This window comes from Cygnus atratus, chromosome 20, assembly GCF_013377495.2.
Source record: "Cygnus atratus isolate AKBS03 ecotype Queensland, Australia chromosome 20, CAtr_DNAZoo_HiC_assembly, whole genome shotgun sequence".
Taxonomy (NCBI): Eukaryota; Metazoa; Chordata; class Aves; order Anseriformes; family Anatidae; genus Cygnus; species Cygnus atratus.
Genome location: NC_066381.1, coordinates 5209941 through 5233091, shown reverse-complemented (window position 1 = coordinate 5233091; position 23151 = coordinate 5209941). Strand labels below are relative to the sequence as shown.

The window sequence follows — 23151 nt, the reverse complement described above, 5'->3', positions numbered from 1 at the left end:
CACATTTTTGCTCTCAACAAAATGCTTGCGCTGAAAAGGCAGTGCTGGACACAAGCTGACCGTGGCAGCGTTAGCTTCTCGCAGACTCCCACCACGCCAACCCACTTCTGCAGCGTGTGCAGCGACCTGGAGCGAGGAGGAGTGAGAATCTTTGCCTCTTCAAACCTTGGCTTCAGTGCTGAATCCCAAATGCTTGCAATGTATCTATCTGGACCTCGCCCACAGCTTTTCCCTGAGATGAAACTGCTGCACACAACTTGTTTGCTATCACCCGCACATCAAAAGCAGCAATTACAAGGTAATTTGTTACGTATCGCTGCACCTCTTTTTTTTGAAGCCATCCCACCTTGTTTTTGGAGTTACTGCCTGGACACGCTGAGCTCCTGGCAGCACGAGAGCACACTGCCATCTGCCTGCTCCTTAAGAAGGCTGCAGGGCACACCAAAGCACGCGTCGCAGAAGTGCAGGCAACACAGGACTATAGCCTCAGAAGGAAATAAGAAAGAAGAAGTGGACAAGTCTGTAAGTCTGGAATAGAGGGCATGGAGAACAGGTGGACTTGCCGCTGACTTAACTGCAGATTTTTGCCAACAGCACAGAGCTCAGGTCAAAGAAGCAGTGGCATTTCCAAGCCCCTATTTACTACTTAGGTCATACCACGGGAAGACAGGGAATTCGCAAAGAAGCACATGCAACCTAAGTAACTGGGAAACGGTAAGATTTCACAAATAAAACAATCAGCATTTATTGTTGTATTACAAAACACTTCGTATTTTGGCAATATTTTACAGTTTATCCTTTTTCTTCTTAGGGCCTGTTGAAGAGGTATGGGGGGAAAAAGAAAAGAGGAGAAGACTGAAATCAAGATTAAATTTTAATGTCTCGCTTAAAAAAAATCCTCCCAAACTGCCCCAGTCCCTCCCACCAAAATAAAAATCTAGTTTCACTCAGTTCCACTATCCGAAGAGGCCATGGGTGAAGCGGCAGGCAAAACTCTGGCAATTTCACTATCCAACGGGTCAAGAAGACAAACAAAACATTCACAGTGGTCTTCAGTATGGTCTGTTGCGTTGATCGTTTCTGAAATCATTTCTGAAAGGGAAAGAAAAAGTTGCAAGGAATCCTTTAAGCACATAACAAATAGTCCTTTCAGTCAAGCGTCTCCACACCTACTGCTGTGTACTCTGTTGTTTTTAGATAGCTTTATCCAACAGCGCTCACAAAACACACTCAGTGGGCAAACTGACTTATTTTCTCCTGAAGCTCCTATCTGTAGTTAGTATTTTCATAGCACAGCTGCGCACGCACACGCAAACAACGCTCCTCTCCCACAGTCCAAATCACTTCTACAGTCCACATGCTGCACAACCAAGCAAGGGCAAAGAGGCTGCTTACCTTCCTCCCATTTTACCGCCATAGCCTCCTCCCCGATCACCGCCTCTGCCACCACGTCCTCGATACCCTCTTTCTCCTCCATAGCCACCTCTCCCACGAAAATCTGGAGGAAAATGCAAATCAGCACATCAGTCAGGTTTTCCAAAAAGCTGAAGACGTCATTAACATTTTTAACACTACAGAAGAGATGCAGCAGTTTTAACTGATCTTCTACACACCTCCTGATGGACGTGAATCTTCTGGTCTGGGCTCACCACACTGGTTGCAGGAGTTCCTGCGAGCGAAGTTCATGTTACCACAGCCCCTAGAAAAGACAAGGATTTCCCAGACTTAGCTGCTAAGAAACTCAGAGGGCATGAAACACCACTGCCCAATTAAAATGACACTTACGGGTTAGGACAAACCCAATCACCATTTTTGGGTTCCCCACTTCTACCCTGGAAGCCCCCACCTCTTCCATATCCACCTCGTGAACCTGTAGACAAAATTATAATCAGAATAAAAGAGGGGAAGTGCCTGCGACCTACACATGAGAAACATCTATTAAGGACTGCCCCTGGCTTCAGAACTCAAGTGACAGACAGACCTCCCATGTGGAAGAAAGAGTAAGTGATTAAGGTAAACACCAGAGGATTGCCTACGAGGCGAGCCACACTAGGAACTCTGAAAGGAGAGCAGGTAGGGCCACTGGCAGAGATTTGTACCACTGTAGAATTCAGCCTTCAAGAATTACTTTTTTAATCCTTCATTTGCTACTAGATACAAGTTAGCTAGAAGGCTTGGGCAAAAGAACAACAGAAGTTTCAGCCACCACCAAACCTCAATGGCATTTGATATCCTGAGGTTAATGTATCTGCATAACTGAGGTACACATGCTTACATGGACAGACATAGAATTCGAGCAGACGAGGAAAAATAAGAAGCAGGAGTAGCACATGGTGGCCAGAAGAAGGCCACAAGAATCTGCTCCACTACATACTTTTTATAAATTCTTTTTCATCAATAAAAGGAAACTTGATCAGTTTGAATTGCCAGGGGATAAATATAAAACCACCATGCGCATTAATAAAATGTCATAAAGATTTAACAATCTATGATATCAATCACAGATGGCCTGACTTAGTCACAGAACAAAAACGTAAGAAAACAACCGTCTGGATTAATGCCAGGATGCATCGAACACAACCCCAGAGACAATACAGTTCTTGCTTTCTGTACCAAAAAAAAAAAACCAAGAACTTTTATACCAACTAAATTTCTTGAAGAATCTCTTTTTTTTTTTTGGTAATCAGCCTACAGAACTGTCTGATTTAAAACTAAAATGTGTTGACAGCCGCCACACAAAACACGCTTCCTGTGAAATGGTAATTTATATCCAGCAGGCTACTGATAAAACTGGATTATGTAGAGAATCGGGCAAACTAATGTCTATTTAATTAAAGGAGTCAGACCTCCAACTGCTGCTCTAAGTCAGTAGCAGTTGAATAATTTAACCTGCTTAATACCATCTGCAAGCATCAGAGTATCTCAAGACTTTGCTGTTCAAAGCAAACATTCACTGCTAATTCACAGCTGTCTCTGTGGAACCAGTACAGCCTCAAAGTCATTGTCATCTCTTTGTGAGAAACGCTGAGACGTGATCTGGGGACTTTTCAGTTCAGAAGGAAAGCCGGGATTCTACGCTGTCCATAAAAGATTACAGATCTCAGTTCTACTTAAGTTGGTTCAATCCATATTGCTTATTGCCAGAATCCCAAAGGCCCATACACTTTGACAGACAACTGCTACAAAATCAACTTCTTTTTTTGAATAAACCGTTACCAACTAAAATGTGTCTCACTTCATAAAAGGATTCTATGGATTTTAGTCTCACCTCGACGTCCACCACCTCCACCTCCTCTCATGAATTCAGGCCTTCTAGTTGCAAAAGAAACCTTGATAACATTGCCATTGAATTCTTTTCCTGTAGAAAGACAAAGTGAGAGTAAGATCAATAGAGCTCCCGACAACATAGCAACAAGTTCAAAAGAACAGAAGTGTTTTGCACATGCAGATTGAATTAAAACCTTTTAAGACACAGGGAGTCTGGAGTCAATCTCTCACTTTTGAATGCACTGGTCCAAATGTGAGATGACAAACACTAGGGTACTTAATAGTTTTTCCATAAATCAAAAGATGTTTCTTTTGATTAAAATACAAATCTGCAATTTACAATTTAACTAGATACATATGAATATTTTTGCTATTTTCATGGGTAGGTGCGTTACAAGTCCACTTCTTCCCCCAAGTAGGGCAACAAGGCTTTTGTACAATTCAATACCCTGTGCAAAAATGAGATACTCCCAAGTAAGGGAAAGAGGTGACTTTTTTCAATACAAGGTCTCAGTTCTTCATAGATGAAAGGTTTATTACAAAGCAAGTAGGGCTGAATGAATATCTAATACAGTTATATTTGATCTATCCTCCAAAACAAGAAACGAATTGTATTTTATTAGCAGAATAGCACGCCATGCAAGACTTTTATGTATTACCATGTAACACCAAAAACGGAGTATGCACTTTTGTTTCTGCCCACTGTTATTAAAATTCTGTGAACACACAAGGTCACTGGAACAGGCACTTCTTTTTGTCTTTTTCAAGCTTACTGCCACAAACAAAGTATCATTGCATTTTCTGCATCAGGACTGATGAGTTTTATATTAATGTATTTCTGGGATCTGCTATCTTCCTCTATTGAACATATAATTAAAAAAAAAAAAGTTCTCCACTGCGTGTATACAAAGCACTTGGCTCAAGATTGCTGTAACCCTTGCCAAAATCTGAAAATACTACCACATCACTAATAATATCAATACTAACACTGCAGGAAATCCTTTCAGCTGTTAACTACAGATTACAGCTCTATAGGACTGAACAAGAAGTTACGCTCTCCTGAGCGACAAGAACAACTCTCATGCTTTGTGCAGGGATGACTGAGGTGTAGCAGCAAATCTGAAGTGTTTCATTACACATTTTTGGTCTTAACCGCTAACTGCTTTTCCACTGAATAAAAGAGAAATCCAGCACACACAAAACACCATGAAAATAGAGGTCTCCCTAGGAAAACAAAAAGTAGCATACTGTCCCCAGTGAGATTATTGATTTGCTTTCTCCACTGCTTGTTAGATTCATGAATCACAAAAAGAACAACTCACCGTCAAACCAGTCAATTGCTGCTTTAGCAGAAGGAGGGTCATCAAAAGATACCGTTGCTTCTCCCTTTGGTTTGCCGGTATCCTTATCTGTATAAAGATTTATCATGGGTTTGCCAGTCTTTTTGTTGGTCTGAAAAGAAAGGTCGTATACTCGGCAAAGGAGAAATGCTGGTAAAGCCAGTTCAGAGCATAAACTGTAATGGGTAAGTCTCATTAGACAGAAGATCCTCTTGGAGCTAGCTTTCAGAAACAAATGCTTTTGACCGAGGGATACTGACTGACTGTTCTCCATGAAATAATGATGGACCCAGTTTTTACAAAAATTGAGGTCAAGTGCAGGAAGCCCTCATTTAGAACTGCAGAAAGAGAAGAAAGAGCCATAGGCTGAAGCATACTCGCTGAAGGATCAGGATGGCATAATGGATAGGGTGTTAAGGGTTATAAAGACTGAAAAACTGAAAGAGACACGAAGCAATCTAAATGTCACTAAGTAAGCTGGCAGCACCAGCAGCTTTTTTCAAATTAACTGTCATCTGGGAACCCAGATAAAGATATTATTTTATTCATAACTCCTGGGGAGTCAGAGCAAGCATCTGCTTCAAATGATACCAGTACATCTCCAATACACTAGTTCCACGAGTTCTCTTCCTTCTTACTAATGATTTCCCATTTCACATACCTTTATAATACCTATTTGTTTGAAATAGTCTGCCACTTGGTCTGTTGAAACATCCTCTCCAAGTCCTTGCACGAAGATAGTGTTGTTGTCAGAGTTGTCAGACTCTGTATCTATCAAAAAATAGGCTACATTTACCATACACCTTTAACATTTTAAGCTTAGATCCACACCGCCCAGTAACGGACCCTTAAATCCCGAAGACAACTTGTGTGAGATAAAAGATGAGCAGAAAGCATGATTGTGAGGTTAATGACAAACTCCAAAAAGGCCTGCACAGCACCCTCAGGTGCTGCAGTACATCAGCCCAAATGCGTTCAACAGCTGAGCAGCTCTTTGCCACCCATTCAGCTTGTCCATGCAGCTGGGACATCCAAACCCACCAGAGAAGCGTATGCTTTCAATAATAAAGTTTAGCAGAAACGTTACAGCAGCAAAAGCATTTGTTTGGCTCAACCCAATTCAAGGTTCAGCAGCAAATCCCTACTTGCTGTAACAAAAAACATCCACAAATTCACATGCGCTGTAATAAAAGGAATTTATTTTAAGAAAGACGAGCTTTAGCTAAATTGCTTTTCAACCATGGGAATCACAGCCTCATCCGTGTTTCTAGACATACATTTTAAAAGCAATGACCTAAGAGCAACAATCCACTCACAGCCACTGCTTGCTTTCTTACCAGCATCTGATCTCTGTCCATAATCCCTTTGACCTATGAAATGGGTTAAAACAAAAAAAGAAAAAAAAAGAAAGTCTATTTTTAGCAAAACATTTTCAAGTGACTCTTTTTAAAGACAAGAAAATATTTAAAGTATGTATGCAACGCATCTAAGATCTAAAACATTAACCAGAGATTTAGAGAGTATTTAGATTAAAACGTTCAACAGAGGGTGTCTGTAGGACGTTAATGTGTTCTTTAAGTTGCAGTATGCAGCAATTGCCACACTGATGCTATGCTGGTGTCATCTTGCAAATGCTGGTTATCAGATCACCAAGCAGTTTACCAAGGTGTTTTTTCCCCCTCTAGTACCTTTCTAAGGAGCATTTGTAACAACAACAAAAAAAAAAGAAAATTAAAAAAAAGAAAAGAAAAAAAATCCGGTGAACATCACCGTCTCCACAAATTCTTTCATGCAATTGGACAAAGTAGAAATCCACCTTATTGCTAACGGTTTGGCTATTAAAACTCATGAGCACACCAGCCTCACCAAAACTCTATAATGCTTCTACGAGATAGTAACAAGATATTGGTGGCTTTTAGATTTATAAAGAATTTCCACTGAAACATTTTTGGATACTCGGCACTTACCACCATAATTTTTGAAGCCACCACGGTCACCACCACTGCAGAGGAAAAATTGAAGAAATGATTTCTTCCTTAAGTCTCTAAGTGCTGAGCCCAAGGCTCAATCTACAGTTAACTGATCACAAGTTGAGTTACTGTCTAGCTGCTAAAGCACCCTCCCTGTGTTCTCCTCACTAATCATTCAAAGATTAAAATACATGAAAGAAAATAATCTCACAGGGTGCTGCACCGGAGAAGAAGTGTCCTAAAGAGTCATTTAAACTAGCCCACGCACATATCTTTGTTTCAGTACTGCCTCCCATCCCCTAAACCAAAATGACTGCTATTAAGAACTGGGTTTTAAAAGGGAATCGTTATTTTCATGAATGTTAACGGGCTTTAATTGTAGGTGTAATTGCTGCTTTGGAATAATTAGTACTTTAGTACTTTCCTAGAAATGAGAAGAGTTAAAGTTAATTAACCTCCATTGTTAGGCATTTATATACTGGGGGCAAATCAGCAGCATCAGCCATTCTCTGAGAAAGGGTCTGGGGGGAGCTGCTGCACGATTAGCCCATTACAGAGGTGTGTGCATGTGAGCTTCAAAAGCAGAGGCCGTGAAGTTTTAATTCATTCATTCTGCAACCTGTGGCACAAAACGTAGACCAAGTTGAGAGATTAGACACATCAATTTTCAAAGGTTAGGAGGGGGAGCTGAAACAGGATGTTATGCCTCTGATTACGTGCATGAAAATAAACCCTCGCTCTTTAAAATGTAAATGTTTGCACTGTTAGGTATTTTCACAACAGCGATTTTAATTGCATCCGTGCTATGAATACAATGTAATCGATATTCAAAGCCCTTCAGGAAAAATACAACCACTGGATTTTTTGGAAAGTCAATAAGCAAGTGTCACAAAGGCCGCCTCGCACAGCTGCCTGCCCTCCCCTGCGTGGAGAACACAGCTGCCAGCCGAAAATTGGGCAGGTTCACCTACCATCACCCCTGGCAGCTTTCAAGCTCAGATACTAAAATAAAGCTAGCCCAAGTTCAAACCCCAAGGCAGAGGGCTGTCTCCAAGCCCCAGGAATTTTGTACTGGAAGTAACGCACCCGTACAAGCAGCATCTCCAGCAATAAGCTTGACAACTAGAAGTCACTCCAGGTTTTAATTCCATCTGCCAGCTCTTGGGTGTCCTAACACAGGACACAGGTATCCCAGCAAAAGGCAATGAAATAAAGCTAAATTTCTGCTGCCAATTTTTAATTTATACTCCTCAGAAAAAATCTGAATGCGAAACTGCCTTGTTGTTTACTCATAAGCAATTACTTTCTGCTCGTTAAAGAGGTAAAATGAATGAATTGTAGATGCAGCATCTGAGCTGGTCTTTAGTCAAGGCTGGCTGTTTTCAGGGACAGATGAAAAAAACATCCTGGTGATCACACAAAAAAAAAACCTGTAAATATCTTTCTGCCACCTCCAGTTCAGTTCAGTTAAAGAAAATGTCATTATAACCCAACAATTTTCAGTAGGACACCTGCTTTTCTAAAACCTTAACTCAGAAATAAGACACTACAACAGTCAATACATCAACCATGGAAATGATATCAAAGTTTTCAAGCCCTCGATTATGGTCCCAATTCACTAGGACAGCATTATCCAGCACACGTATGTTTTGATTTGAAAGTATACAGCAGCACAGACGTAAATTTAAAAAACAAAACAAAACCCAACAATCTAAAAACATGGAGAAAGTCCAAGACCAATACAGCCAAGATGTTATAGGACGTGAGGATTTTACTTCAGATGCTGAGGTAAAACGTGTGCACCATGACTCTGAGAAGTGATGGAGCTGGATATATAAAACATGTAAGAAGCTGTAGCCTAAAGCCTCATTTTAACTTTGTGTTATACTAATCCTGCACCTTGGATTGCAAGTGCTAGTGCAATCCAACGCTTTTCAATTACTGTTTCTTAATTAATGACTGTAGAAATATGTTTTTGCCCAAATCTGTTTCAGCATGTTATCTCCTGCTTAGTCTCACACGACTGACCCAACTGAAATCTGCAGCCATTCAGCAGCAGACACCCTCACTGAGGGATGAGCGCCTTCCTCCCTTTGGAAGTCCCTGCCCTCACGCAATTTATAATAAGGCTGCGGTGTGTTACGCTCCTGGGACTGCTGGGCAAAGCTTCCTAAGATCCCCAGGAGGCGTGCAGACCTGCTGCAGGAACTGAAGTCAAACAGCAGAGCTGATAGGCAGCCTCACATCTTCCCCTCTCTGAGACCCGAAGCATAAGCCTCAGTGTCAGGAACCGCACCACTTCCAGAACATGGGGAACATTTAATCTCAGCGTTTCACAGTCTATTGCTTCGTCAGTCTTGCACACAGACCAAACATATGGCTGACCAGATGCAGTTTGGGGTTTTAGCACCCAACGTTAGGATCACGAACAGGTTGCTAAGATTTGGCAAGGCCACCAACAAAGGTAAAACAAAACAGACTGATCTGCAGCAGCCAGAGAGTGAACGTGACACCATTCACGGTGGTAAAACTTACTGCTATGAAAAATATTGTCAGCTGTTCTTCTCTACTTGGTCACACATCTAAACATCACCTACTTGAGTGTAACCGTAGTTCACCTGAACACTGCTTACTTCATCTGGGAATAATTCAAATTACGGGCTCAGTTACTTGGAAAGCTCAATGCTACGTAGACAAGTGATACACTTAAGAAGTGATCGGATATTGGCAGCAGCAGCACTAACAATTCAGGAACCAAATTTTAGCCTCTGACGTGTATCTATGCCTCATCAAGTGTGTGGGAGTTACATGTAAGGATGTGATTCTGCAAACAAGAAAGGAATGCTTAGTGCACTCGTGAAGTCACCGGCAGATGGCTTTTTCTGCTGCCCGTATTTATTGCCTCTGTTCATGTTACCCCAAAGCCTGTATGTGCTTGAGCTTAGCCTCTTACAAGTTAAACATCAATTTGAACACAAACCACCCTGTTGTAAAAACCATTTGCGTTATGCTGTAGTTTCTTGATACCACAGTAAGCTAACTCCCACTCGGAATGGCTAATATAGCAATTAAGCTGCGTAAGTAATTCCTGTTTATAGTGCAGCAACTTCAAATCTGGAAAAGAACAAAATCTACGTTGAGCAAAGTTAGCCATACCCAAGGACTTGGTCACCAAAATTATTTTCTAAACTGCGCCAATGTCATTTCACTAACAAATTCATGAGCAAATTCAATGGCAAAGCTTCTCCCATTTGGTCCAGGCTCTAACAGAAGGGCGCTTGTGTGGGTACGGGTACTCAGCTGGCTGAACGGCCCTTCTAAGGTGGGAGAGAACAGCCCTGCTTAGTAATGCTACTGGATTTCCCACTTGCATACTTAATCAAAACAATTCAGTGCCATAACTACAATTAGCAATTAATTCCTCATTTTTTAGATGAGGACTAAGAAGAAGAAGAAAAAAAAGACTTACTCTACAAGGAAACGACCTGGTGTACCTGCTTTCTAACCCTAACAACTCAAGGATGAGCCTCTTCCATTATGGGTTAAAAGAAAATGATTTTGTTTCTTAGCCAAAATATGACTTTTTGCAATCATCATTTTTTAAAGCTTCAAAATGAAAGTGCAGAAAATTTGAGTACTAGATTCCCAGAAGATGTAATTTAAGACCATTCAAAAAATCTGAAGAATACTTTTGAAACCCCCCACTTACTAAGATTAAAAAGTGAACAGCTGACATATGAAAATAATTATTCTCTATCATCATATCAGCTAGGGAAACTGCAAAGCAATTTCTCAAGATATTCTTCTCAGTGCTGCGTGACTTTGCACAGGCACAGAAGAAAAATGAGTGCGGTAAGCGTTCACTACAGTGTGCATTCAGGTCATTCTAGTTTTCAGAATAATGATTCACACCTTAACATTACCAGATATATTTTAAAATATTTGATAAAGGATACTCATAGAAATGTGAGCTCTCAACATTTAAAAATGCTAATTTGATTCTACCCCAAATCCTCCAAAATTTTTTGCGCTGCCAGGCTCTCTGAGAGGCACAGAGGGTAAGCTTCTATGGGCCACTGGAGCTGGCAAGAATCCTGCTGTAAAACAAACGTCCAACCAGTGGCCAAAGTCTCTGATATCACTAGTGCAGGACAGCAGCGTGCCAGCAACCAAACGGCTGTGAACAGGACGCATTCATTGCTCACCACCACAGACTAAATTAGGCAATCCAGCTGTAAGAACACCAGCGGCTGGGTAATGCTTACTGATGAACAAGCTGCAGCAAGTTTTCCCTGCTTTTCATCGCAAGGGAAGGCAATTTTTATTGCTAGCTGGCACAAAAGAGATTCATTTGCTAAGATCTCAAATCAGCTATTAGTTTTTTTCATAAAGTCCAGGAACAAGAAATGAAAAATCAAAACCAAGCACTGTATCATTTGAGAAGTCTGTTTAGGTGATTTAGAAATATCAATTTTGTGTGTTGACAGTACTCGTTTACACATCAGTTTCTAATCATTATAAAAATCAAAGCCTATTTTACTACAGCAGAGCAAACCTCTCTGTAGATGAGATTGTTAGATAGATATTTCCTAATGGCTATGGAATTTCCACAATTTAAACATTAAAATACGATCAAAGTAAAAAACTGGAAGTTATTGGAGTTAGAATTGACATTCCTACATAAGCTGTCCTTAGGAAAAAATAAAAAATAAAACCCAAAGAAACGAAACCAAAAAACTGCCCTGAAACCCACACTTTCACAGGACCAAACATGATTTCTTGCCCAATCTTATTTTCACCTTGATCACAGCTTGCTATTTAATTTATTTACACTTTTCCAATAAGCATGTGACTTAAGTAAAATACATTCGTCAAAAGCAGAATCCCCAATCATAATCATGCAAAAAGACTGAAAAAACATCGACAGCCCTCTAGTTTCAGAAAAATCTTCAATGGAAATGGCATTAAAAACTGCATCACTTAATGGAAGCAGACAGACTTCACAATAAATGTCTCTAACGCCTTCCCACTTCCATCGAGATTCCCCCATTTCTCCATTCACCTTCACTCTTTTCCTTCTTTGGGCTTTCAAGTCCAGTGATGTACTATTATCCACATGGACGCGTGAACAAAATTTTTCTTACATTTTGAAAAATATGGTAAGAGGCTTTATTTTCACAGACATTAATTTATCTTATTTTTGTCTTGCACAGACAGAGGTTTGTTTCAAAGTGATCAAGTCTACCAAACATGTTTTTTGAAGCTCACATTCATTTCTCCTATTGGAAAGGGCATAGGGATATGAAAAGCCCTCATCCATGGTTTAAAAACAAATGTTCAGTTTTAACTATAAATGAACTTAGAAATTATTTAGCTAGTTAAGTTTACATTAATATTAAAATTTGCTGTGTTTGTATATAATTACTATTTTTTTTTTAAACTCTACTACCATGTCTAATTAAGAGAGAGAGCAGTCCACCTATGTCATTAAAACAGCAAACCACAAAGTACAATCTGGGACCACCTTAGGAGAAAGCAAACTTTAAATGTGGTTTAAAATTAAATATTTTTTAAGGTAATTGAATCTTAACACACTGTTGGATTATTTCATTTAAATTAGATCAGCTCACATGAACGGCATTGTATACTTAAGAGTGCTTTATCTGGAGTTTATACAACAACCCAGAATTCTGCAGTCTTTTAAAGTGATGCTAGCAACACTGCAAAGCTCACTGGAAGCCTCAATGTTCTTCCGTTGTATGAATGAACACTCTGCATCCCACAACCATAACACAGAGGTACATAAAATGTACCCAATTGTGACAGTTAATTAAGAAATAGCAATGTCATTTGTCCTAATTCAATAGGATTAAAGCAAAGGTTCCAATCTCTCAGACCTATGAATGAAAAAAATCTACCAGCACAAAATTAAATATGTGCATAAATCTTGACAGGAACAGGGCCTAAGTCAATGGCAGCCGGGGAAACAGTAATGTAAGTATTAAAAATTCACCTAAAATAAATGGGTTTAGACTGACAGCTAAACCAATAAAAAAGCTGTATTTTAATTAAAGATTAGAACTGAAAAAAAAAACAAACAGTAAAGAACAAGCAATGTTACTAGAGTAAAATCAAAAAATAAACTTTTGATTAAAAAAAAATTAGGAAGCAGAAAGATAATTAGCTAACCTTACTGTAATGATTTGTCGCCATAAAGTCAAAATACCTCCTTGCTGAAAGGTTAGCTGCTTTAGCTATGAATTTTATAAAACTGTCTCAAACCCTGTCTGTTGGTTTTCACAATATTTAAAAAAAAAAAAAAAGATTTTCATAGCTTTTAAATATCCTATTTCAAGTGATGGTTTCTGGCAGTTCTTTTATTGCAACTAATGTAATATAATATATAGCTATGTGTCATAAAAATCAAATACTTTGTTCTCAATCTGTCTGAATGTAAAAGCTTTTCCTAGGCAAAATGCGTTTTTGTGCAGTGCAGAAAGGCTTAACTTTAGACATCAACTACCTTCCATTTTTGGAAATCTAAATCTGAACCACGTTAGGAATAATAATAAAATTTAAAAACAGCTAAATAATAAGATAGAAGGGTAAAGAACTGCAGGCACTGAAATGAGATTACTTACCTATATCCAGACATATGACCTCTTCCATCCATGTCATAGCCCCCTCTACCTCCTCCCTGTGACCCGCCATATCCTCTATTATCTTCTCCATACCTACTCTTTTCACGACGATCATCTGAAGGAAAAAAAAAAAAAGACAAAACGTGAGTAAATTGCAGTGCAAACTGGAGTGCAGTGAAAATTCCTGCCCTACAATTTGTTTTCCTCAAGTCTGACACTTTCTAGATATAAATGGCAATTTCTAAATATCCCACTTCCATTATCTACTCTAGGAAGTAATGGAGCAAAGTCTGATTTTGCTCCAGTTATCTCCCTTGGCTTCCAGCATCACACAGTATCTCAGAATGCAAACATTGTCTATTTTAATTTTAACAAACACTACATTTTCCAAATATTAAACACATGTTGTCTAAAATATACTTTTCATTATACTTCCACTTAGCCTTCCCACTTTGCAAAAGAAATCACTGACGGCAGAACAAGGATGAGTGTGGGCCCGGCTGACTGTATCAAGATTTTGCAGAGAAAAGTCAATCTTAAACTTCTCATTTCTGTCTACCTCAGAATTCACTGACACAGCGTAAAGCTGGAATGTGAAGTAGAAAAGCTCATCACGACTGATCAAGACATGTTACCTTCATACAAGAAAAAGGTGCAAAACAACATTTTCACCTGTAAGAATTTCACCTAGAGCTTTAGAACTCAAGAGACATGAACTCTGCAAGGATGTCTCCAACAAATGCAACCGCAACACTTCCAGGGCCCCAACAGTTTTTCATCTCCACATAACATTTTGAAAGTCTTAACCAACAGAACATTCCCCAGGAATATCAACATGGAAAAAAGAGCTTTTAACTATTCACCAAATTAACTGTCTGTGGAAGAAAATTCAGCTATTTCAGAGTGTTTTGTTCAATTTTACTAGTAAATATTGAGTCCAACCTGTGAATTTTACCTTGGCTGTTGTGGCTATAGCTTCCCTTCTGAGACTGGTAGGATTGCTGAGAGTGGCCATATGAGCTTTGGTGCTGGTTATAGCCTGACTTTTGGTCATACGAGCTCTGGTGGCCATAGCCCGACTGCTGGTCGTATGAGCCCTGGTGGCCATAGCCCGACTGCTGGTCGTATGAGCTTGACTGCTGGTCATAAGAGTCTTGGTTTTGTCCATAGCTTGACTGCTGGTCATAAGAGCTTTGGTGCTGACCATAGTTTGACTTTTGTTCGTAAGAGCCTCTTCCACTTAAAATAAACAGAGTGTGTATTAATAGCTAAATGTTCACAGAATAGAGAGCAAAGTAATGGCTGAAAATACATAACATTGCTAAAAATTTCCTAGTCACAGTTACCTTCCAAGTCATTACTGGCATATTGAAATGAAAATGCTGTATGTCTCTTCTCTGTTGGGATGTATCTGGCTTCCAGTAAAACCAAGAGAGAAAAGCGTATATTACTATCACTTTTAAGACGTCCTCAATTTCCACTGCACGTGAAACTTAACAGCAGTGCTCCCTTTACATATCCCAGTACAAGGCTGGCTCCCCAGTAGTGTGACAATAGCTGATGCATAGCCCATGACCCACAGAACGCCAAATCCTTTCCTACAGAGCAGTAGGGAAGACACAGGCTGCTCACACTGTATTGCGCAGCCGGTACTTCCAGCCTACAAAAAGCCCTCAAAACTTTGCATTACTGAACTGCACCCCATCTTCCGGGTGTTCTACCATTTTGCCAAGAACTTACTCTAACTGTAGTGACGTCCTCTAACAAACTTGCAGTTCTTCCCATTTTAGTGCCGTCTGTATATATTATCCCACCAGCTTTTACCAGAAACATTGACCTCTTGGATATTATAACTCAACGTGCCTCCAAGTTCTAAGGAGTCATCAATAACTCTTCTCTGACTATGTTATTTAATCAACTTTACAGCAACCACAAGAAAACCTCACCTACACCACATGTCCCTAGGCTACTTCCTAATTCAGCATGCAAGGTAGAAGCAGAAGTATTTTGAAAAACTAGCTATGCAAGACAATTATTGTTCCAGTTAGGTTACACCGTCATAGCAATAGATTGCGTAAATTTATGAGAAATAAATGGGATGCAGGAAACACTGACTGTTACTTATCTCTTTGTTTTCCCCCGGGTGCTTTGCTGCAGCTTAACTGTATTACCTTTTCAGTAACTGAAATTAATCACTGACCTGTCACCCTTTCTTCTCTTCCTCCTCCCTTCTCTCACCCTTTTTCAAAAAATGAGGCACCATGTTTGTCATACTCAAGTCTTTAGTAATCTTATCCACTCCCCAAAATGCCTCAGAAAACCAACCAAACAAAAATCTAAAAGCCTACAGGAAGTTTCCACCAGCTTTTCAAAGAACACTAAGATGAAATCCATTCAGACCAACCAATCTCAAACTATGCCATGCAACTAAATATTTGTGTAACCTGCTCCCTCCCAGTTCTAGTCTAGATCTTACCTTTAACGTCACTAATCCCAGTAACAAAGAGATTGCTAAGACTTTGCTTATATCTTAATTTCAAAAAAAGTCAGATCTACTTCAGCCTTTTCACCATCACCAACAACAGAAGCCATTACCGAGGGCATCCACTACTTGCAGTTTTTCCTTCCTCCCTTCCCTCAGGAAGTGAGAGCTAAGATTTTGCGATCATCCTCTCCAAAACTATCATTTTTACCATCCCAGTTTCTCCTTATTTGTTACAACCATACATAAAACAGTTTCCCTCCAATTTCTATTTTAATTTTCCTGGTCAAAACCAACTGCTTTGGAGAATCTATGCCCTACTGCAGCGTTTTTCCACTGGATGTCTACAGAGCTAAAGACTATGTTATTGCCTAGTCTTGTGTATGTTTGTACAACTCTTAAGAAATTCTCAGAAAACAAAGCAAAGATAACCAAAACTTAACCATGTACTTGCCTTCCTTTGAGATGTGCAAAAGACACTCTACTCTGAGTGACATCACCTACTGTTCAGATTAAAATCGTGCTTGTTTATATTAAGATGTTTGGCAATAACAACTACAAAAGCAGAAACCAAGTACTGGTTTGCTGAAGTCCAGCTTGTTATATAAACCTTGCAAAACAGAGTAAGAATTTTTGGACCATGAACACAGGAACGAGGTTTAGTACGTACGGTGTATTTTTAACAGGCCACTTGAGCCTCATTAAAGAACCACCGTAAGACGTAACCTTAGAGCGTAAACATGGAGCTTGCGAATTACACAATAAAGGTATTCTAGCACCAAGTGGCCTTTTAACTCATTACAGGAAGCTGGACTGTGTTTTCCAGGATACTTTCAAAGCTGTATTATTAATCCCCCTGAAACTGATTTGAGTACAACATCATTTAAGAAATAAAATACATTTATAATTGTGTAAAGTACTGAACTGACTGCAGTAATCCCACTTGATTGGAAAAAGATCTCTCTTAAATGATATTTATGAATCCTTTCATCTTCTTTCTACCAAGAAAAGGTAAAAGTCATAGCAGAAATCTGCAAATCTAAGAGCTGTAAGGACATTGTAAGTTTATACACGGGAATGTGAACAGAGATGTACCTGACCCATCTTTTTCGTAACCAAAATACCCTCTACCAAGTCCCTCCTTTGTTGTAGTCACTATCCAAAGACTTCCTAGAGTTTCTCACCCCATACATCTTAGCTTCAGAACGACTGTATCAATCCTTCTTATCTAAAGAAATATTCTTCCCCTACTTTCTGCTCTTTCAGGCATTATAAAGCTCTTAAAAGTGCGAATTTTCAGATGTTTGTTGGTTGTTCTGTTGTTTGCTTTTTATTTTATCAACTGTAGCGGGAAACTTCTTATAGCTCTAGTTAAGAACGTACAACTATTAGACAGTAGTTTAAGCAAATATTGCTTAAGCTTCCTTACCCTCTGGACGACCCCTTCTGCTGTCCCTGACTGCTGTAAGACTGCTGGTTGTATGAGCTCTGATTCTGATTATCATAACTGGATTCATCATCATATCCCTGGGAATCTTGTCCATAACCTGGAAATCAAGGAAAAAAATTTTCAGCAAACATTCACCTTTTAATTACTGCCAATGAATGTAACAAGCTAGCCAAACCTGTTTGATTTTGTCCATAGTTCCCATGATAGTTTCCATAGTTCTGTCCATAGGAGGAATTGTCTCCACTCTGCCCATAACCAGAATATCCCTGTAATTTAAATAACGTATTCAAATAAGTGCAAATTCCACAGCAGGTAATTGCAGTTTTTCTTTGCTAGACACGACTGCAAACATCAAGCACAAGTTGAGAACCTACTTCTTCCCAGCCCAAACGTGGCTAACCAGGAACAATTATTTTACTCAAAGAACATCCGCTTTGAAAGATACAATGATTTTTCTCAGCTTACCTGTGTTTGTCCGTAACTTTGACTGCCCTGATTGCCATAGGATGAATAGCTGTAAGAGAAAAACGCAGCTAGTAAGCACGTACAGCACCCTCCACGCAGGCTGGAAAATAAAAGTACTTTGGGTGTTATTTTAAGTTTCTTTTCATCTTGAAAAAAGGCGTTTAATCTGAGTCCTGCAGTTGTGGCATACTAGAAAAGCACCAATAAACTGATGGTTGCCACAGTTAATTGCCAGAGCCGTATGAGCTTATTTTAATTTCTGCTGCGTTTCAAGTGTAATTTTAAAGTACGTTAAAGTTGGGCTTACTGTGATTTGATAGATTCTTAAGAATCACAGAAATCTTACCATATGAATCCATGGCATTTTAAATTTTTCAGTACATTTTCATAAAGTTAATTTTATTTCAATCAATTGCTGTCTATTTGGTGCTTGCTGGACGATTTGACATCACCACCACCACCAAACACGGCACTAGCTTTCGATTATACTTACTCGTTATTCTGCCACTTTAAGGTTTCATGAACTTACAGAAGAATCATGTGCTGAAACTCACATCAAACTCAGATATAAACTCAAACTCACATACTGCTAGATGCACAGAACCCGATGACTTTCATTAGCAGTCAATATTATCCACGAATTTCATACTTCTGTAAGAACACTTTGTTTTTCACTGATTAAAATACAACCTCACCCCAAAAATCTTACAGCTATTTTATTAACTGGCTTTTAAATCACACAATTATGAACAGTTTTCAAAGGTTTTGGTTTTGTTTTTTCCAAAAACTCCCTCTACTGGCAAAGTAAAATATCTATGTGGCCATCACCTTTACGCTTGTATAAACTTTGACTAATACCTCAGCGAGCAGCTTAAGACAGACTTATGAAAAATATTTCTCTATATCCATGACATTTCAAAAGTTCTTCTTATTAAAAGATAGCCTTCCAACTTAACCCTCTTTGTTTTCTTCCCTTCAGGAATATCAACTTTTCCCTGTTTTATAAGGGTTCTTAGTAAAGGCCCAGGGCTGCAAGCTTTTTGCAACTGTTACTCCCAAAACGTTATCAATACCGCATCACACCCAAAGATTCAAACACCTTGCTGGGAATCCTAAATTGCCTTTATTTTGCACATTTAATTGCCAACAGAAAGAAACAAACAAAAAAAACATACCTCTGCTGGCCCCGGACTGACTGTAGCTTCCCGAATCTAGAAGAAGAAGAAGAAGAAAGTCATGCTGGGAACTTCCAATTAATACTTTATTCCTCTACTTAATATAAAAGGAAGAATGTGGGGGAGACGAAGGAAGGTATAGACACTAGACAACACAAGTACTTTCCCAGCAGAATCTGAGAGCTGCTTCTTGCTAGCAGATGAGAAATCCCAATGGGGAGAAGGGGAGTGCAGCACAGCATGGGGAGGTGCAGACACTTTGAACTTCCCTCTGTGAAGCATCTGGTTTCCATTTTCGTGGTGCATCCTCAAATTCAGGACTGCACAACCCCCTCTAATGGCTACTGAATACAGTCCCATCATCAAGGAACAGAATGTAGCTGCTTAATTAATCTAGCAAAGCTAAGTAGGTCAGGCCTTCCCCATTTAAGGCACCCTACAAAAGCTCTGCTTAGCAAAGAGACAGAATTTGGAGATGACATTTCCCTTACTGATAGCCCCGACCATGCAAGAATTAATTCATTTACATACAGCTTGTCCAGACAGCTATTACAGAGGTTATTTCCAATTAACATAAACATCAGATATCATGGAAATTGATTCTTGAAAGACAAACACACTGGAAGAATATGGATTTCAGAATACAATTTCAAGTAAGAAAAAAAAAATCACTGAAATTGTTTGATTTGTATTTAAAGTATGGTGTCTAATCTGTAAAAGCTATCAATGTCACAAAAAACCACCCCAGTACCTAAGCTGGAATTCAATTCCTAAATATGCCGCTTTGTCTTTATTGATTTAGCTTACCACATTTTGTCTTGTTAATGGGAGAAAGATGGATTCCCTGGCTTCTGTAAAAATGCGAATTTCTGAGTACTAAGAGCTTTCTCTCTCAGCGCTGAGCAAAGCGCCCACTCCTACAGGCCCAGTTTCCCCAGCTGGCTACATGGGCCAGGACTGGGGCCGCAGCACCCGCACGCTTTGCTCCACCACCTTCAGGCCCTTTGGGTGCAGATCTCCAGAGCAGGCTCCATCACTTCATGGCCACGGCCTCCCAGCCACACGGCCTCTGCCGGCCTCGCTGCTCTGTGCAGGTGCCTCAACTCCTGATATCAAAACCTGAAGTTTCCATCTTCTGGTCAAAACCCAGCACTGGGTTCTCTCTACCAGTACCGTCAGTCTGGGTAACAGCCTTGGGATGCTCCTGGGCCTTCCAAATCACCCCAAGAAGTGGTACAAATATTGGGCTACCAGAGTCTAAGATCAGATACCGAGAACTTCCAGTTTCAGTCTTTCCCCTCTCTCTTTCTATATATCTAACCACTACTCCCGGAATTGCTTAAAAAGCTGAAGCTGAGGATGAATTCCAGTTCAGGATGAATGTCATAAGCTATAAGCAAACAGCTATGACCACTCTGCAATCAAAGCACACACCAAATCTGCTCATTGCACCTCCCTCACCTGGTCATAACCCCACTCCTGCCAGTGCTCACGCACACACTTGTACGCGGGCAGGCGGCCACCTCAGCTATCCCGACATGAAGCTATCTCCGCAAGGCAAAAAAGAAAGCACCACATTTCCCATTCTGTTAGAGAAGCAGGTACCAGACCCTAAAATGAGATGAAGTATTTCATTTCACCTCCTGGAAGCGGTTTTACTCAGATGGGAAACGCTCTCCTCATTCTGCGCTGCCACACAAACATTCCAGTAAAAAGTCAGCAGTGCAGCTCAAATGTTATTGCCTTTAACAAAGTGAAGGTCAGGGGTTTTTTTGTTATTTCCATTTAAATGATAACAAAGCTTACCATTAAATAGGTTACAGCATTTTAAAATGCCTCACTTAAAATTTATACGCCATTAAAACTGGTAATTAAAGCAAAGAATATGAGTGGTCGTCTCAGGAAGAATTCTTGAGGAAGGATGTAACTTCCTACAAAGTAAAGAAGTGCATTTGATCCCCTCAGCTTCTCCCTCACGAACTTGTGCCAAACCACAGCGTTTTGGAAGAAAATCGAAAGCAACCAGATAAGGAGCCCGTAAAATACGAATACATAGAACCAGAGGAATTTCCTCTTTTTATACATTTCTCTATGTGCCAAGTGTCCTTTCTTGGACTGCTCCCTGGCCTCCCGGATTGCCCACGGCCTCCTGACGGATTTATTTTGGTGGGCTCAGCGGCACCAGGAATCTCTCAGCAGCTCTGCAGACAGCACTTTTTTCTGGAAACTATCGGATCCGGGGGCATTTTCCCTGAAGGCAGACACAGCTCACAGACAAACGTCCTGGGAAAGAGGCGGGGCACGGCACAGCAGCCACCTCGCGCAGCCCCGGAGCCACATCCCAATTAAAACACAGTAATTTGCTGGGGGGGGGGGGGGTGGGGGGGGTTCAAAACTGAGGGGGGGGGGGGGCAGGCCCTGAGGGGGGGGCTGGGAGTCGCTCCTCGCTCCCCCGCCCCGGAGGAAAGGGGGGCGTGGCCAACCCAGGCCCCGCCCACGAAGTGGGCGTGGCCCACACCCATAAAGGGGGCGTGGCCGTTCAGACAGCGTCCCCCAGGAAGGAGGCGTGGCCTGCACGAGGAGGCGTGGCCTGCACGAGGGGCGTGGCCACCGGGCGCCATCAGGGGGGCGTGGCCCCTCCCCGCATCCCCCCCTTACCCCCCCCTCCCTCCTCACCCCCCCCCCCTCCGCGACGCGGCGCCCTCTCCCCCCCCCCTCCCCCCTCCCCCCCTCCTCTTCCTCCTCCTCCTCCTCCCCCCTCCCCACCGGGAGGCGCAGGCCCCGCCCCCCGCCCCCGCGCGCGCCCCGCGGCACCCACCCGAGGCCATGGGCGGGCGGCAGCCGGGGCAGTGACCGAGCGCCGCGCCGGCCGCGCGCGCACTGAGGCCCCCGCAGCTCGCGCGGACTGCGGGGCCCGGCAGCCAATGGGAGCGCGCGGCGCCTCCCACCCGCGCGGCGGAGGGGGGGGGGGGGGAGGAGAGGAGAGGAGGGCGGGGAGCGTACCAAGTGCATTGGGGGGGGGGAGGGCTGGGGGGAGTCGCGGGGGGGGGGATCCCAGGGGGCGCGGGGGGGGCTGGGGGTGTCCGGGGGGCTCGGGGGTGCCCTGGGGGCGCTGGGGGGGGGGGGCAGCTTGTCCCGAGGGGCTGCGGCCCAGCCCGGCGCTGGGAAAGGCGGGGGAGCCTTCTGGGGGGGGTTGGAGCAACCTAAACCTCAAGTAGGCAACCTAAAGAAGCGCAGAACGAGGGAATCCCAGCACTGAGGTTGGGAAAGGCCTCCGGGATCGTCTGGTCCCACCGTCGGGAAAAGGAAACCTCGCCAGAGAGCCCAGATATTTTTAAAAAGCCAGATACTGGCTCAGGAAGCGACTTCCTAAGCCGAGGGGTCGTGGCCTGGCACAGCCCGGGGAGCGCGTGGAGCAGGAGGTGTTGCTGCACGAGCGCGGTTTGTTTGATCAGGAACAAACATTTCGCCTTCCTTGTGTGCGACCAGCTGCCTGCCTTCTGGTAAAGGCGGGGAGGGTGTTGGAAAAGTTACCGTGAAGCGCAGCTCTGTGCTTTCCGCCCAGTGAGGGTTTGTACCCGCATCAGCATTTACAGGGCAGCTGGGGGAAACAGCACTGTGAGGTTTTACCTTTTTTTTCTTTTTTTTTTCCTTTTTTTTTTTTTTTTACTGGGATTGAGGAGCATTCTCTGGTTCCAGCTGAATGGGTTGAGCAGATCTGCAAACGAGTCGGGTTGTTTCTTTCCCCCAGGACATAGCAGCGGGAGGCCCAAGGCCTAAGATAAGTTTCTGCAAAACAAGCAGTGACTAGGAGGATAAATTTAAAAAGGGTCAAGGTCTCCGCCTGTCTTTCGGTTTTCTCCTTGAAAAACTTCATCTCCTCCAGCCTCAGTTCCTTCTCCAGCGCCACCGGCCTTCCTGGGCCTGTGACAAGCTGGGACCTTTTGACAAGGCTCCCTTGGAAGTGTGCTGAGGGATTAGGGCAGGTCCCAAACAGTGCTCCAGGGGCAGGGCAGGGAGACATCATTTGCTCTGGGTAGCCTCTCGGTACCTTTGTGCTCCTAAGAGATTGAGGTGTCCGTATAAATAGAAAATGGCATTGAGACAAAGAGCTGAGCTCACGTACTTTTTGCCTGCTGATAGATCCTGACTGCTTGCAGCAGACTCACAGGGAAAACCCAGTGCTGCGCTTTCCCATTGCTCCCAAACAAAAGTATTGAAGCTTTGGTGGGGAAAAGATTTCAGACCTCAGCCCCCAGCTCTTCCCCCTCGGCTGAAAGGGATCCCCGCCTGTGTCAAACCCCGTCTCCCTTTCCCAGAGCCAGAGGGAGCGGGGAAGCTGTGTTTCTGCTGGTCTTTCC

The 23151-nt window shown here is 42.1% G+C and overlaps 1 protein-coding gene across 1 annotated transcript; it reads right to left on the bottom strand.

Moving 5' to 3' along the window:
* Positions 1-720: 720 nt before the first annotated feature.
* On the bottom strand, positions 721-21802 carry TAF15 (TATA-box binding protein associated factor 15). Its single transcript, XM_050714812.1, has 16 exons — positions 21609-21802; positions 18791-18826; positions 17616-17664; positions 17326-17416; positions 17130-17247; positions 14174-14457; positions 13219-13333; positions 6575-6609; positions 5945-5977; positions 5269-5378; positions 4590-4719; positions 3269-3358; positions 1786-1870; positions 1614-1699; positions 1396-1498; positions 721-1092 (listed from the first exon to the last, which is right to left on the bottom strand). Exons 1-16 carry the CDS (start codon positions 21800-21802, stop codon positions 1053-1055), a joined length of 1599 nt encoding a protein of 532 aa, XP_050570769.1. The 3' UTR covers positions 721-1052.
* Between the last annotated feature and the right edge of the window lie 1349 nt (positions 21803-23151).